This window comes from Rhipicephalus microplus, chromosome 1 (genome assembly GCF_043290135.1).
Source record: "Rhipicephalus microplus isolate Deutch F79 chromosome 1, USDA_Rmic, whole genome shotgun sequence".
NCBI lineage: Eukaryota > Metazoa > Arthropoda > Arachnida > Ixodida > Ixodidae > Rhipicephalus > Rhipicephalus microplus.
This window is the reverse complement of record NC_134700.1, coordinates 192,445,482-192,460,730: the sequence shown is the minus strand read 5'-3', so window position 1 is coordinate 192,460,730 and position 15,249 is coordinate 192,445,482. Positions and strand designations below refer to the sequence as shown.

The window sequence follows — 15,249 nt, the reverse complement described above, 5'->3', positions numbered from 1 at the left end:
CTGAATAAAATCAAGTTGTGGAAGTTCTTATCAAGCCCCACTTCGCAGTTTTTCGTATTCACAAACATTCTCGCCCATAAATTTCACAATTTAATGCAACAACGAGATGCGCATGCATGCCACTCTGTGAAGTCTTGAGTCCGTCTGACTTTGTGTCTCCACACTTGCTCTTAGAATTACTTTATTTGTATGCACTGCAGACAACTTGCCTTCCAGGGTTCACGGCGATGAATATATATTTGCCTGGCACTTCTCGAAACGTTCGCTAGCGTCACGTGATAAAACATTTCCTCCGTTTCATGTCTCGCGGCAGGCAGTGATGCAATCCAGGGAATAAAGATTCCTCGGAACAAGTTCGAGGTGCCTGTGGTTTGCTACTACTACGGCTGGGCAAGCCGGCGCCCCAGCCCCATGAACTACCAGGTGGAAGACGTGCCGCTCGACATGTGCACCTTCGTGGTGCTGGCCTTTGCCGGCATCGATGACAAGACCTTCGAGCTTAAGAGCATGATTCCGGAATACCAGGAGGACAGCCGTGAGTTGCTCTTGAACAGCGTCAAGGCACTGGATGTTCTCGATAATACTCTGACAACTGCGCGCATTCGGAAGCAAACGCGAGCAATGCTTGGTCGACAGCCTAAAGCATCTTTCCCTTTTTTTTCATAAGCACATCAAAAGAGAAAGTGTTCAAGAGATGAGTGCAGTTCTCTTCCATCTGACCTTAAAAACCACGTGGCCTTAGTTTACACAATGAAATATACATTAACCCGAAATTCTTTCGCTTTACGTGCCCCATAAGCACAGTCATAATATACTGCTACAAAAAAATAACCAGCCCAATATTATAACCATGTCGACGATACAGACGGACGTATACAGTGTCAGGAGGAGTCGTGCTACCTTGACAGGAAGTGCCTATAACAAAAAAAAAGATGAAAGACAGAAGCTGCATGTATGAATAGCAACGAGTGTTTGCCACTCATCTCGCACAAGAGGGACTATACAAAAGAAAATAAATTATTTGGTCAAACTTATAGAGCACGTACTATACTAGAAAGGTATGCAGTCATTTGTGTGTAATACCTGAAGATTTATATCATTGCAGAGCCGTGGAATGAATGTACATATATACTCATGGCGCAAAAATGAATACATTAAAGAATGGAAAATGTGTAGCCCTGTATGTGAGAAGGATAGGAATTTTGATTACTGCACCTAATATCCACCAAGATTACTATGAGTAAAACGAAACCAACGCTTCAGTTCGAAAAACAGGCTGGTTTCACGATGGGTATATTAGGAAGGACGTCATCAGTCATATTAGTCTGTTAAGTCCGTAGAGTGCGACCAACGCCTCTTGAAGGCCTAAATATAATAGAGATTAACACTTAGTTCACTAAAAATACTGGCAGGCCAGATGCAACACTGACTATGTGCTGTAACGGAGTACTGGAAGCATAGTGTATACATTAATTAGTAAATGCATATAAAACTCCTACAACTCTCCTATCTATAAAATTATGAACCGCAATGTGGCCGAAAATACTAATCGATAAACGGGCTTAGCAACTACTATATTAGTAGTTGAATATTTAAAAATCTTAAACACATTAAACTGTCGGACGTGATAAGCGGAAAAAAGAGAGACAGAGGTATTTAATTTTTCCGTTCTTCATCTGTTAGCTTTACTTGGAAATAAACGCTTGCCCTCTTTCACGTTTTTCGTTGTTTAAATATCGAGTACCAAGTAGCCCAATCCAACATCTTTCTAAATGAAATTCAAATAAATAATTAGTGACGTTCAGCTGTTCGTAACTCAAGAATTTCCGCTTTCTGTGTTAAATCATTCTGCTCAGAAGTGGGGCCGCTGACATCAAATGTAGCTACATATACGCTTGCTCACAATCTATAAGACAAATATTGGAGGTTATAATACTCAAAATAAGTCGAAGTGCCAGCTATTTTGGTGCACAACATAAAACATATACTGAGAACAAAAAAAAAGCCTAAAGGCAGATTTAGGAAACCTTAACAATAATAAAAATAATTGTTGGGGTTAAACGTCTCAAAACCATCATATATTATGACAGACGCAGTAGTGGAGGGCTCCGGAAATTCCGCCCACCTTGGGAACTTTCACGCCCATCTAAATCTAAGCAACGAGCCTCAAGCCTTTTCGCCTCTATCGAAAATGTGGCCGCCGCGGCCGGGATTTGATCCCGCAACCTGCAGCTCGTTTACTGAACCTTCGCTCGCTGTGAACAGTTCAAGCATTCGCGCCCATTCACATGATGAACTGGCCTCAATTTACAGATTTTGAAAAATATTAGGATGTAACCACACTGAATATGAGACAGAGAAACGTTTTGATGACTGCATTGTAGAAAGTTTACATGACCCACTACGTGGCACACAAAAGACACCTGGGTTACAGTGTAACGGAAATAGGCTCTGCACGTGTGTAAAGAGCAGACATCACTATAAAACATATCCCTGTAAACATAGTTTGTATCACTATACTACATACATAGTTTACCCATAATACCAATTTGGTTTAAGATAAAACACTTCATATTCATTTTCTAGCTATAACAGCATTTTATATTCAATATTTAATCTTCGCCATAATTAGTTTTTAAGGGGAACTCGTTCGTAATACTTCATTTAAATATGTGTATGAAATAAACGTGATGATTATGAACCTTGCATGAAAAATGAGTAGTTGTTGGTTTGAAGTCATCCTCTTCAATATTTACGTTAGGTTTCGTTTACTCACAAGGAACTACGATGGAGAGCAGCAAATTTAAAGAATATAAGCCTTTCGGTTCAAGCACATGTGGCAGGAGTTATCAAATACTTTATGGCAGTTTACTATTACAGTTGAAATAAGAAAGCAAATGTTCGACACTTCTATTTTGCGGGTGCTAAAATATATGACAGAAACACGTGTCGTCATTGCGGCTCTAATCCTCTACAGCTTCTGTGTTACTAATCACATATTATCATATTAAGCCTTGTATAGAAAGACATATTTTTGTTAAACTATATATAGACATATGACCGTGTTACGGGACGTATTCTATTGCTCTTTTTTCTCGATAGTATGTAATTCAGATTATTGTCAGTTCTACACTTTGTATCTACTATGAAGATAGTGTCACAGTTTCCCTGGAGAATCGTAGTGGCCCCTTACGCAGTCTTCCCATCCAAATATTTTAGGTAGCTATTACATGACTAAGGAATTACATTGTAACAAGAAATTTACGAGAATGCTTAAAATGTGATCAGGATAACGCGCTCATAGCCGAAGAAAGGAGTCTTAAGACTCTGACCGAGACCGTCCTCAGCCCAAAAGGCTTCGAGAGCGTCGTTGCATTTCTTGCGAGCAACTGGTCTTAGAGGCGGACCTTAAACAGTGTCCTATATTATATTCTCTTTTTTCCTCTTTGTGGAGTGTTCCATTCTTATTAGACATTTCTTTTCTATCATCTTTTATTTCTCATAGTTCCCGAGCACAAGGTAGCCAGCCGGTCTGAGAATTGCCTAACCTCCCTATCCTGCTGTCTATTTCTCCCTCTCCTCGTCTCAGTGCTGCGTAACCATTCTGTGCAACACAATTTGTAGCTGCGCTTGATTCTCGTTTTTTTTCTTTGTCGAGCCTGCCCTCATCGTCATATTGCATTATACTCCGAAATACAGAGAGATACCTGAACTTCACCAACCTGAAGACGCAGCATCTGTACTTGAAGACTATGTTGGCTGTCGGTGGATGGCACCTTGGCGGCGAGGTTTTTTCGAAAATGGTCAGCACGCCGGAGAGCCGTGCAGCGTTCGTGTGGAGTGCCCTACGCTGGATGCTGGACTATAAGTTCGACGGGCTAGAAATAATCTGGAAATACCCAGGCTACGAGAAACGGGGTGGAAGGCCACAGGACAAGGAAAACTTCGCGCTTCTGCTGAAGGTATGCTGTCTTTTTTTTTTCCTTGAAGCCACATTGAAAAATCTGAAAGAGGCAAATAAGCCCCCATAAGATTTCGCCAAATCGGGTTCGACGACAAACATTTCTGTCTCTTTGATGTCAATGTCTTACTAGGTATATTGATCAAGGGTCCTCATAATTCATTTGGATGCAGAATGCATTCGTCTCTTTGAACGTATTGTTTCGCGAGTGATACCTGTCTACGTTTCGTAGGCATTAAAGTTTGCGGAGTGTTACTGAAACAGTGGAGGTGGATTTTGAGTTATACGATATTGAGGTTCGCGTAAGGTGACCACCACACCTGAGGCCCAACGTGTGTACACCAACAATATGGCTAAGTCCAAATGCATGTGACCAGTAATTTGTCCCAGCTTTCACAAGACTAAGATTTCGGAAGTACATAATCTATCTCCACCTCATTATTCGGAATCAATGTGCTGTAATCACTTAATGGCTATTATTGAAAAGGAAGTTTGGCTATAGCTATTCGGTTTATGATGTATTTTCGATTGCCGTCATGTTGCATTTTTTTTACAGTTCACACCCCCTAGTTTACAGCAAAATATATATATATGAGCATGAACGCAATTATTTTCTTTCTCGTAAAAGCACCAAGGTTAAAAATTTTCAAAGTTTTCCGCAATTATTTATGTGACAACCCGAAAATTAGAACAGTAGTTGCCCGTTTATAAATTTCTCTCTCAGTGACATGACTGTGTATATTGCTTGCGACCGTGCAGGGATGCACACGTCATAACCCCAGTCATAACTCCAACTGAGAAATAATATCTTCGCTCAAAAACGTATCCTCATTAATGGACTCATATTCACAATGTCCCGCAATGAGTAGTTTTACAGATGTAAAAGTTCTCTTTAAAGAAACAAATGTTAGTGTACATTGAGCACATGGGCGTAACCAGTGGGAGGGGCGGAATTTACGCTAGTCCAAAAGTGTTTCCATTTTGCTTTCACATATATACGCACACACATACAAACACAAGCACACAAACGAACACACATAAAGGTTGACCCCCTCTCCCCCTCTGAAGAAAGAAATTTATGGCTACGTCCCTGGTTGAGCACTCGCAAAGAGTACAGTCCTGCTCGTGTTTTTCGTTTTTTCAGCTGACGACCTTTATTGTTTATGGTGTTTTGATATTAGAGTGTACTTCAGTATATGTGACCATACGCATAGCTAGTACCTTTGAGCTTCGAGTATAATCATTTTTGTGCAAGTGTTTGCTACATTAGACGTTGGCTCACTTCCCCTTGTTTTGTTTTTTTTTGGGGGGGGGAGGGGGAGAGGGGGCTAGATGGGCCGTGCCAACTCAATCGTGGGACTTTTTTTCTCTGTGACAACAGAGTTCTGCCTGCTTTTGTTGTCATTGTAGCTAATAAATATTCGTCTAACACTCCTGTAATCGTCAATTGAAATGCAATATCAAGAAGTACCTAACGCATTCGAACAATATATTTATACGAATTGATTTAATAGTAATTACACGTGCTGTGCAACAACTTTTAAATGCGGCAACTGTCGAGGTACCCATGATGTCACGTCCAAGAAATGCCCAAGACTCAAGAAGCCTATATCCTAAATCAAATGCTCAGGATAACTCCACCCACATAGAATCATCAGAGAAAATCCAGCGTCAGCGTCGCCGTCGACGGATAAACCCAAGTAATAGTGGTGTTCATGCACCGCTACCGTCTACACCAGGATCAACTTCTAGTAGAAAACCGGAGAGCATAAGAATGCCTCGGTCGGCGAGTCCTCTCCCCCCTGACGACTGGCCGGCGCTTACGAATGCACGGCCTTCTCAGCAGCCTTCTCGCTATATTTCTGCTTCTATAGCGGAAGCCATTTCTGCTATTGGCGAGGCTTCGACAGTAAATCGTCAAATCATCCCTCTGCTCCGATCTATTGTGAGTGTCATAAGAGGTCTTCTGACAAGCATTGATACGCCAACTGCAAGGAGCGGGCTACAAGTGCTCGACGCGTTGAGTCCGGTCCTTGCAAGCCTCCAGTAAAGCCATGGCCGACAATCACAGGTCGTTTTGACAATAGGTCAGACAATTGTCGATTACTCGGGGGAACGCATGAAGTCGTACATCTCGCGTCTCTAATTTCTATCAGTTTGTTTCTCTATACCGATTTCTTATCATGGTCATGTGTGAGCCAAAATTATCACACCCCAATCAGGCTATCAGGCTACGATTCATTTTTTTTTCATCAAGTGACATCGAGCAATAGCAAGGTTGTATTTATTCCCCAGAAGCTTACATACGTCGTCCAGCCAGTGAAACCTTACAATGACAATCATTATGTGTGCTTAACTGTCAAAAATTGAAAGGTCACTTTTTGCACTCCTAGGTGTGTATCTGTCCCCATAAAGTCGATTCAACGCCAAAAGACAGGACGGCATCTCAAAGGCACCTCCGGATCCGTGGGTTATCACCGGGCACTTCAATGCACATCATCCGATTTGGACAAGGTCAAGGGCACGTCAAGGGTCAATTCAACGGGATGACGTTTAGCTTCATTATTTTCCAGACATAGTCTCGCATTGCTGAATGACGCAAGTCCTGTGTTTTTGCCAGGCACCACCACATATAGCAGCTGCCTTGACTTGTGTTTTTTCTTTTGTTTGCTTCATTTGTCCGTCATCTCTCGCCACTTCGCTACACTGGTACGGTGGTTTTTGGACATTGAAACACACGGAAGCGACCACATCCACACTTACCTGAAGATCAAAAGTATTTCAAACATGTACTCATCTACCAAGATACGATGAATAGATTGCACTATGTTCAAAAGCCAACTTGAGGATGCTTGCAAGAAAGGGCTCTCCCATGGTCTTCAGCAAGCTAATAAGGAAACTGCACAGGCGGCTATGCGCACACTAAATATGCTCTCTGAAGTACTCTGAATTCAACCTCGAGCTAAAGAGACTTCGAGTTATCCGCCGTCGTGCCGAAAGATGATGCCGACACACTAATTTCAATGACGGTATACGAACAGTCCGGCGCATCCAAAAGAAGATACAACGGCGCATCAATAAATTAGAGACGCAACGATGGATAAAATTTTGCGTGTCGCTAGATCCTCATAAAATACTCTCTCAAATAAAAAGAACTGTGAGGGGCCTACGTTCTGTTCCAGAAAAGCGCTTTCCGTTCCAGGCCATCGCTCTCTTTCATCGCCGACACGAAATTGGGCTGGCAAAAGATTTCTGTGCTATGATTGTGGACCAGGCAACGTGCACAAGCATGCATACGTTGAGCCATATTTCTTACTCATGGGACACGTGCATAGATCTACCGTTCACATTACGGGAGCTAGATGGGGTGCTCCTCCCATGAATAGGTCAGCATAGCCTGACCCGGATGACATATCTTACTGGATACAGTGCCACCTTGGTGAATCGACACAAGATGCACTTCTTAACATCTTCAAAGGATCCTCGAAAGCTGGCGTAATTTCACAACACTGGAATATTTACTGCTTGGTACCGCTTCTTAAGCCTAGCAAATCTACCCTAGAAATTACCTCTTACCAACTAATTGAGCTTTCAAGTTTCTTTGGAAAAGTAATGGAGCGAATGATACTGGTCAGACTTGAATGGTATCTTTAAAACTACGAGTTATACCCGAATGTCATGGCTAGTTCCTACCGCCACCGATCTTCCATTGACAATAAAATCGATCTTGTCACGTACGTACAGCATCAAATGACATCCAAAAGAATATCTGTTGCCATGTATTTTTTTTATTTAAAAGGAACATATGACAACGTTCTCCATGATTCCATCCTCGAAGCCATTGACTCAGTGGGCCTAGGTGGTCAACTGTACTGTTGGTTACCCTAATTTACAAAACTGGACTTTATTTGTGAACACTCCATGTGGTCCAACCTCCCAATACCTTACGCACCATGAAGTTCCGCAAGGTGGCATCTTGAGTTCAACCTCTTTGACCTAGTTCTCATTGGTCTTGTGGAACAAATAGCGAGTGTGGTAAAGTAATCTATGTGTGCCTACATCTGCCTCTGAGCATTTGACGTGACAAGACCTCAGGTATGTGCAAAGATTCAGAAAGCTGTGACGATGTATCAGTGTACCTCAACGAAGAGCGTCTGAAGATCTCAACGGCGAAATGCGCATTGATTGCTTTTAGTCGAAAGATAATGAGACCACACGCTATCTCTATCGACAGCCGAGCCATACCAAGTGTCGGGACGCACAGAGTTCTAGGCTTTTTCATTGATAGAGACCTCTGCTGGAGCCCACATGGTGTCTGCTAAAAGAAGAGGCTGGAAGACATTGCTAACGTATTCAAGTATCTTGGAGGAAAAACTTGGGAGACATCAATACGTGCATTGATGCACTTGTAAGAAACGCTTTTTCTCGGCCATTCGCGTTACAACTAGCCTGTGCTGACCAATACCTGCAGAAACAGCTTTTGTACTCCCGAAAGCGTCCAGGCTAATGATCTGCGAGTTTTTCTGGGGCTACCGTAATGTTCGTCAACAGCTGAGACAATTGTAATGGCAAATGACAACGCAGTCAAGACACACATCGTAATGGAAGCGCTCAGAGCACACGTGAGACATTTTGCTCACACCCCTGCCTGTCATTTAGCCTCACTGCCAGAAGACCGACGTCGTGCCTCATTTTGACAGAATGTTTTCTCACATTGTACACGCATACCAACGGGATATACAGCTTCGTCCAGAATTGCAACTCCCCCATGGTGCATGGCTTATTCGCGGGTTGAACTCACGTTTCCAGGCATATGGTCGAATGCCCGGCTCTGATCTCCAGCGCTAAAGCAGCTTTCTCTTATCTTCTTGCGTGAGAAGTACAGTGAGCATTACCATCCATATACTGACGCTCCAACTACAATATATGGGTCTTCAGGGTCAGTGATCCTTCCTGCAACAGCGACTACCACGAGTGTTCGGCTATCCCACTAGACGACATCGACAACTTCGGAACTTGCTGCTCTACGTATCGTACTGAAGTAATTCAACATCAACAAGTCAAGAGAAATGAAGCGTGTTCACGGACTCGAAAGCAGCACTACATTGTTTAGTATTCACCTTACGCCGGGGAACTCCTGAACAACTAGTGCTAGAAATTCGAGAGCTACTCCACCACCTCTTCGTCTAAAGACATGAAATCACAATGCAAAGACTTCCAGGTCATTGCGGCATATGGAACAACGAACATGCAGATGCAGCTGCTCGATCAGCACACGAAATTGGTGTAGGAAAATCTATCCTATTCTCAAGGACTGATGCTGCCATAAAAATTACACAGAATGCTAATGAAGGCGTAAAATACCTGTGTAATACAGCAAGCTTATGGCACACGCGACTGCATAAGCTAGACCCGTGTCGTCGACTTCGACATCGGTCAGGACTCTATCGATTTGGGACAACAGTGTTTTGCCGACAGTGGCTTGGCGTCGCTTTCACAAAATTTTTTGCCTTCTGAATCGGCATGGAAGACAGTGCTGCTTGCGATCATTGCGGCAGTGATGAAACGATAGAGGTCGTTCTGTGTCAATGCACTCGATACAGCGCGCACAGACTGCCGCTGTTGCTGCGTTAGCCCACCTTGACTCAGAGCCGTGTCAGAACAGTCAGGGCCCGAATGCCGACATGATCTGTCTTCGCACTGAAAATCAGTCAAGGCCTTATTGAACTTTTTGCGTGGCAGTGGCCAATTTAATAGACTACAGCACCCTTGCTCTAATTTTTTTTTTCGCATGTCGACCGTTCTGTTCGCTTTTGCTTCTCTTTCTTCCCCATTCCCCCTCCCCTTAGTGCAGCGTAGCAAACCGGATGCACCAATCCTAGTTGACCTCCCTGCCTTTCTCTCCATTTATTCTCTTCCTTTCTTCTTTTTTTCTTCTAATCCTAAAGAGTTTGCTAACTTGCAGTCATAGGCGTCGGCTGAAATTAGTCCTGGGGTGTGCAAACTCGTGCTGCATGGCAGCGCAGGAGGAGGGAATAATTGGTGTGACTTCGACGGTGAGCAAATGTTCGTGTAGGTTAGGGTGGAAGGGAGAAGGCAATTTTCGCCTTTCAGCTCTTGCCGACTTCCATGCTTCAGTCTAATTCACTAGCTCTCTACATCACTCAGAGGAGTTAGATCGCCTAATCTAGGCAGCTGTAAAAACGTTTTTCCATCTACGCCAATCCCTTCTGCCCTTTTGTGAGGTGACTACCACGCGTTCACGCTTTTATTCCGCAGGAGCTCAAAGAAGCATTTGCAGCCCATCCTCTATACTTGACGGCTGCTGTTCCTTTGGAGGAGAACTATCTTGACGATGGCTACGACATCCCGAAAATGCAGCGGTGAGCACATGCTTCTTCGATACCGTGTCAGAACAGGATAAATATTCTAGATTCATACCGGTGCATATCTTCCCGTGAGAAATAAAAAAAAACATGTTTGATCCCTCTGTCCTAAGAATCGGTAGAACACAAAAGTAAAACGCCTGCTTACAGAAGTAATTTAGTGTTTACTGTACATTGACATCAGATATTTTGCTTAATGTGTATTAGTGTATGACAGCTATAAGACCACTTAACACATACGCTTTTACGTTAATGCTTAGTCATAAATCTCCATCCAGACGACTAACAGCCATCAATAATTATTAAAAAACCCTAGTGGTCATAGGTGAGTACGGAAACAGAGAAAGCGATGCAGCAGCCAGAAGAGCACACCTGGTTGGACGCCGAACGTGGGCTAATGTGACCTACTCGCGACATGTTGGAGTTATTAACGTGATAGCGTTAAAGAGCTCGTGTCGCAGAAAACCCGCCGCCGGCGTCGGCCCCGTTGGTTGTGAGCGAAAAATCGTCTGTGCGTCTGTGACCGAAAAATCAAGTTACTGAGATAGCCGCGGGAGGCCGCTACTTGTCCACGCGTGCGCGTGTGATCACACTGAGAAAGCCGCGCATTCGAAGAAAAAAAGTGTTCAAGTTGCCCTGCCACCCCTCCCTGTTTAGCTTCGAGCGCTTTTGTCGGGACGAGAGAAGAGATAATGCAATTGCAGCATGCGACAAACCTTTGTGAGTCCACTCGCACTGGACGGATTCTTAAGATGTTTGAACTCAACGGCCCGAACAGAAGGAAGCACTATGCACGTTGTGTCTTGTATGTTGGCCAGCCATGATTTTTCGAGGGGCAAGAGTAAGCTGCGAATGCGGAGTTGATAGTTAGCAGAAAAAGTAAGCATGTTGCTTTTTGCCTTAAAGAGCTTTTTTTGTATGGATAAATGCTATGAGCGACCCCTACGCTTGGAGTAAGATCGCTACATGGGGGTGTGTTTGGCGTTGGCAAAATTGCACATACTCTTATTTAAACCCGCCATATGATGCGTACGCTTAGAAGTAGTGCTTTGAAGGAACTAATCGCGGATGCCACTGTCATTATGCACTGAACCAAGAATGCTGAGAGAACGGTGGCAGATTCAAAAGGCTTATCTTTAAGGGACAGGTGGCCATGGGGCAGTGGATAGAGTGCCCGGCATCTCTTGCCGGGGACCCAGAGGTAACGGGATCGACAACCAGAGACGGAACTTTCTGTCTACTGGTCATGCGTGCTTTTTTGATGTCCCTTCTATGACGAAAATACCTCGTTGAAGTCTCGGTGGGCCCCGGCATAAAGCACTTTCATGTTAAAAAAACACAGCAATACTGTTCAGAAGAGTAGATTAGGTACTTTACTCGGAATAAATGATAGGTGAATAAAAAGTTCTTTCGAGGAAGTTATAATAAAAAGCATATTACTCCATTCATTCTATAATAATTAGTTCATCCACTTCAAATTCTGAACTTTATATCAGCACTCGCTGTAAAGAAAAATCCACGCATCTCCACGAAGTAAATCATGACGAGGGGGCAAAGCTCTGGGTATTCTTTGGGTGAGTAACCGTACGTTACCCGAGCGTTGCCCCATAATATAAACTGAATCACATAAAGTCTATATAGAAATGTAAATTTATTTCGCATTTCACTCGTATTAGGCTATTCAAGGAGGAATGTTGGAGTGAAAGATATGCGTCAAACGTAAATCAAAGAAGCCGGTCAACTTGTTGGCAGATATATACTGCTCAAAGTGTGCCTTTGTGTTAGAGATTTCTTTGAGAAGTCTCAATATCTAGGCACATATTTGTAGATATCAACTCAGCGATAATCTTCTGCATCAATCATTTTCACTACTAACAGTAATCTCACACTTTATAATTAACATAGGTAGGTGTAGGTATATTGTAAAATCTTGTTGTCTCTCTCTCTCTCTCTCTCTCTCTCTCTCTCTGTGTGTGTGTGTGTGTGTGTGTGTGTGTGTGTGTGTGTGTGTGTGTGTGTGTGTGTGTGTGTGTGTGTGTGTGTGTGTGTGTGTGTGTGTGTGTGTGTGTGTGTGTGTGTGTGTGTGTGTGTGTGTGTGTGTGTGTGTGTGTGTGTGTGTGTGTGTGTGTGTGTGTGTGTGTCACATATGTTTCGACCCATAACCATAATAACGGCTCTACAACGTCACCACAACGGAAGGCAAGGAAGGAGCTTTGCCCATTACAAAAACTGAACAACCAATTAATAACGTATTTTCACAGGGACAAGCAAACAGAATCGAGACGGCGGATGCAAGAGAAACAAAATTTTGCGTGAATGTCATGGCTGTTGTTTGGCAGAAACTCTTTTTCTCGGTCTGTAGCATCATATTTCATAGTCCTAGTCAATGAAAATTTTCGCATAATGTTTAGGTAACAGTCCAAGCGTCGCCATGATAGGTTTCTCTATGCTGGAGGTGTACAAGTGGTGATATACCACATCGAAAGGAAACTGGCCGTACGCTCCTGGCGACCGATGGTGACGTAAAAAAAACATTAAAAAGCAACGCACAAGTCAACGGCTAAGCAAAAGAAAAAAACATCCTACCAGATTAAAGGGACTAAAGAGTGCCGCATTTATTCTTCCTTATACGCAGACATGTCGACTGGTTCAATGTCCTTGCTTACGACCTCCGTGGGCCCTGGAACCGGTTCACGGACATGCACAGCATTCTGTACAAGAGAGCCGGAGACTCTCCCTATTTTCAAGATCTCACCATTGTAAGTGCATAGAAGGGAGAAACGTTCAAATGCATTTCAGAGATACATTGGGCGTAGTACGCATAAGTTAATTTAGTATCGGACACATCGCCGTCTTATAAAATCATTGAAATCTTTATCAAATAATGCTTACCCTTGTTAAACATGCGTGTGCGCATTTTTTTCTTTATTGCAGTGTTACGTGGTGATCTTCAGAAAGATATAGAGGAAAGAGGACGTTTGTATAGGTTAACCTAAAGCTTTAACCATATGTGGTGGCAGTTTGCCTATAGGCATGCGATGTGTCAAATTCGATCAACATCAACTTTTTCATTTAATTCTGCTACGTGCGGTCCTGCAAGTCAAATACATATATTCATTACGCTGTATCTGTTCCCGCATTGTTTGTATTCTTATATGTACTATTAACTTGTTACTAAGGCACCTCAAAAGTGACATGTATTTTATGAGACCGCACATCTTATTGTGTGCATCTATGCATCCACGTGAAACTCACACACTCAAGAAGCGTGACACTGAGACGATACGCTTGTCCGAGTCACTTGTCCTCACTGATGACTGACTCGCCTTCACCACGCCGCTTTTCTGCCAGGGATCCCCATCATCATTGCCCTGTCAGAGCTGCAGCTGAAAATATAAGTGGAAAGGCATATCTTTTCCACCGCTACAACTGGCCGTTCAGACCATCCTACCTTCCTAACTATATTACCGCGCACATTTTATTTTCTTTCAGCCGTCGCTGTGGTCCAGTTATGGCTCTAAACTGCTGTCCCGAAGTCGTGGGATAAAGACCCGGCCGTGACGGCCGTGTTTCGACATAGCCGAAATGCTGGAGGTGAAATGCTTGAGACAAAGGCCCGTATTCACAAAGCAATCTTGGCCTTTCCTCCCGTTTTCCTCGAATTTCTGTACTCTCTACGTCCGTTATAAGCGCTCAGAAACGGTAACAGGGTAAAATATAGCAACGAGATTCAATTATGCATACTAGCATACTTTGTTCAGCAAGCGCGATAACGGCTTAAAACTGATAAGGAAAACTCGAGGTAAGGTTGAGGTTGCTTTGTGAATACGGGTCGTAGTGTTCTAGGCCCGTGTACTCAAATTTCGGGGCTTGTTAAAAACGCCACGTGGTCCGAATTTCCGGATCCCTTCAGTATGGCGTTCTTCATAACCGCATCGCGGTGGTGGGACGAAACAGTCGCAAAATTATTAGGTTCTAGTACACTTTTCACTTCATGGCGATTACATTGCAAAGCCTTAAACTTGTACATGTCTTATCGCTTCGCGCAGGCCATGCCTCTTCTCCCTTCTCGAGAATTTTAAAATGTTCAAATTAAATTTCACACAACATGCAGGTGTATTACTTTACTGTGAGTGGTTTGTTTTACTGTGCAGAGGTTCGCCCAATAGAGACTTCTATCTCTACAGGCTTGAATTTTGCGTTCCGCACATATGCATTCACGTGACCATATTCGGTGTACTGACTTTGTGTGTCTTGCAGGCCGAGGGTATGAAGCGGCTGGTCCGCATGGGCGCACCTAAGCAGAAACTGATGCTGGGCATGGCCTACTACGGTCGCACGTACGTGCTCCGTGACCCCAAGAAGAACGGAGTCAAGGCCCGCATCATACCTAACGGAAAACCAGAAGTGGGCCCTTACGTTGGATCTGACGAGCTGAAGGGGTATTACGAGGTGAGTAAGTTTCACTGCATTTACTCCTTTGAGTTATTTATGAAAGGTGTCGCTCACGAAGATCTCGCTTCTCATTTTTAGCTTTCATTGTATTTAATTGTAGCACTCTACATGAGCGAAGTTCATATGTAGAGCTTTGTGCTTGTCATTTTATTATTCACCTGTCTTTATTTGCAAATCTTAGCCAAAGTATGCTAGTATTTTCATGAGATACAGAAGCTACAATCATGCCCATATGGAGCAATATTGTAGGTGAGGGCTTTCGAAGTTCGGCACTAACAGAACGATCGATCTTTTACAGTGTGCACATACATTAGGCGTACTTATGCCAATATCAGCGTACGGCCGTGACACAACGGCATTCTGCTGCCGAAAACAGACAGTTTCCTGTATTCGACTAGCAACCATGACAGCCACATTTTAATGTGCGTGAAAAAATACTTCGCACAT

At 43.4% G+C, this 15,249-nt stretch overlaps 2 protein-coding genes across 5 annotated transcripts in view; one reads left to right on the top strand and one right to left on the bottom strand.

The window, feature by feature from the left end:
- Positions 1 to 15,249, bottom strand: part of LOC119178401 (uncharacterized) — a 144,116-nt gene that overhangs the window by 76,839 nt on the left and 52,028 nt on the right. The window lies entirely within an intron of this gene.
- The window catches only part of LOC119178524 (putative chitinase 10), a 92,184-nt gene that overhangs the window by 30,202 nt on the left and 46,733 nt on the right, over positions 1 to 15,249 (top strand). Inside the window, exons 11-15 of the mRNA XM_075872709.1 lie at positions 314 to 535; positions 3,700 to 3,962; positions 10,241 to 10,344; positions 12,983 to 13,106; positions 14,608 to 14,799. Of these exons, the coding sequence (XP_075728824.1) occupies positions 314 to 535; positions 3,700 to 3,962; positions 10,241 to 10,344; positions 12,983 to 13,106; positions 14,608 to 14,799 (905 nt within the window). The remainder of the gene's footprint in view (positions 1 to 313; positions 536 to 3,699; positions 3,963 to 10,240; positions 10,345 to 12,982; positions 13,107 to 14,607; positions 14,800 to 15,249) is intronic.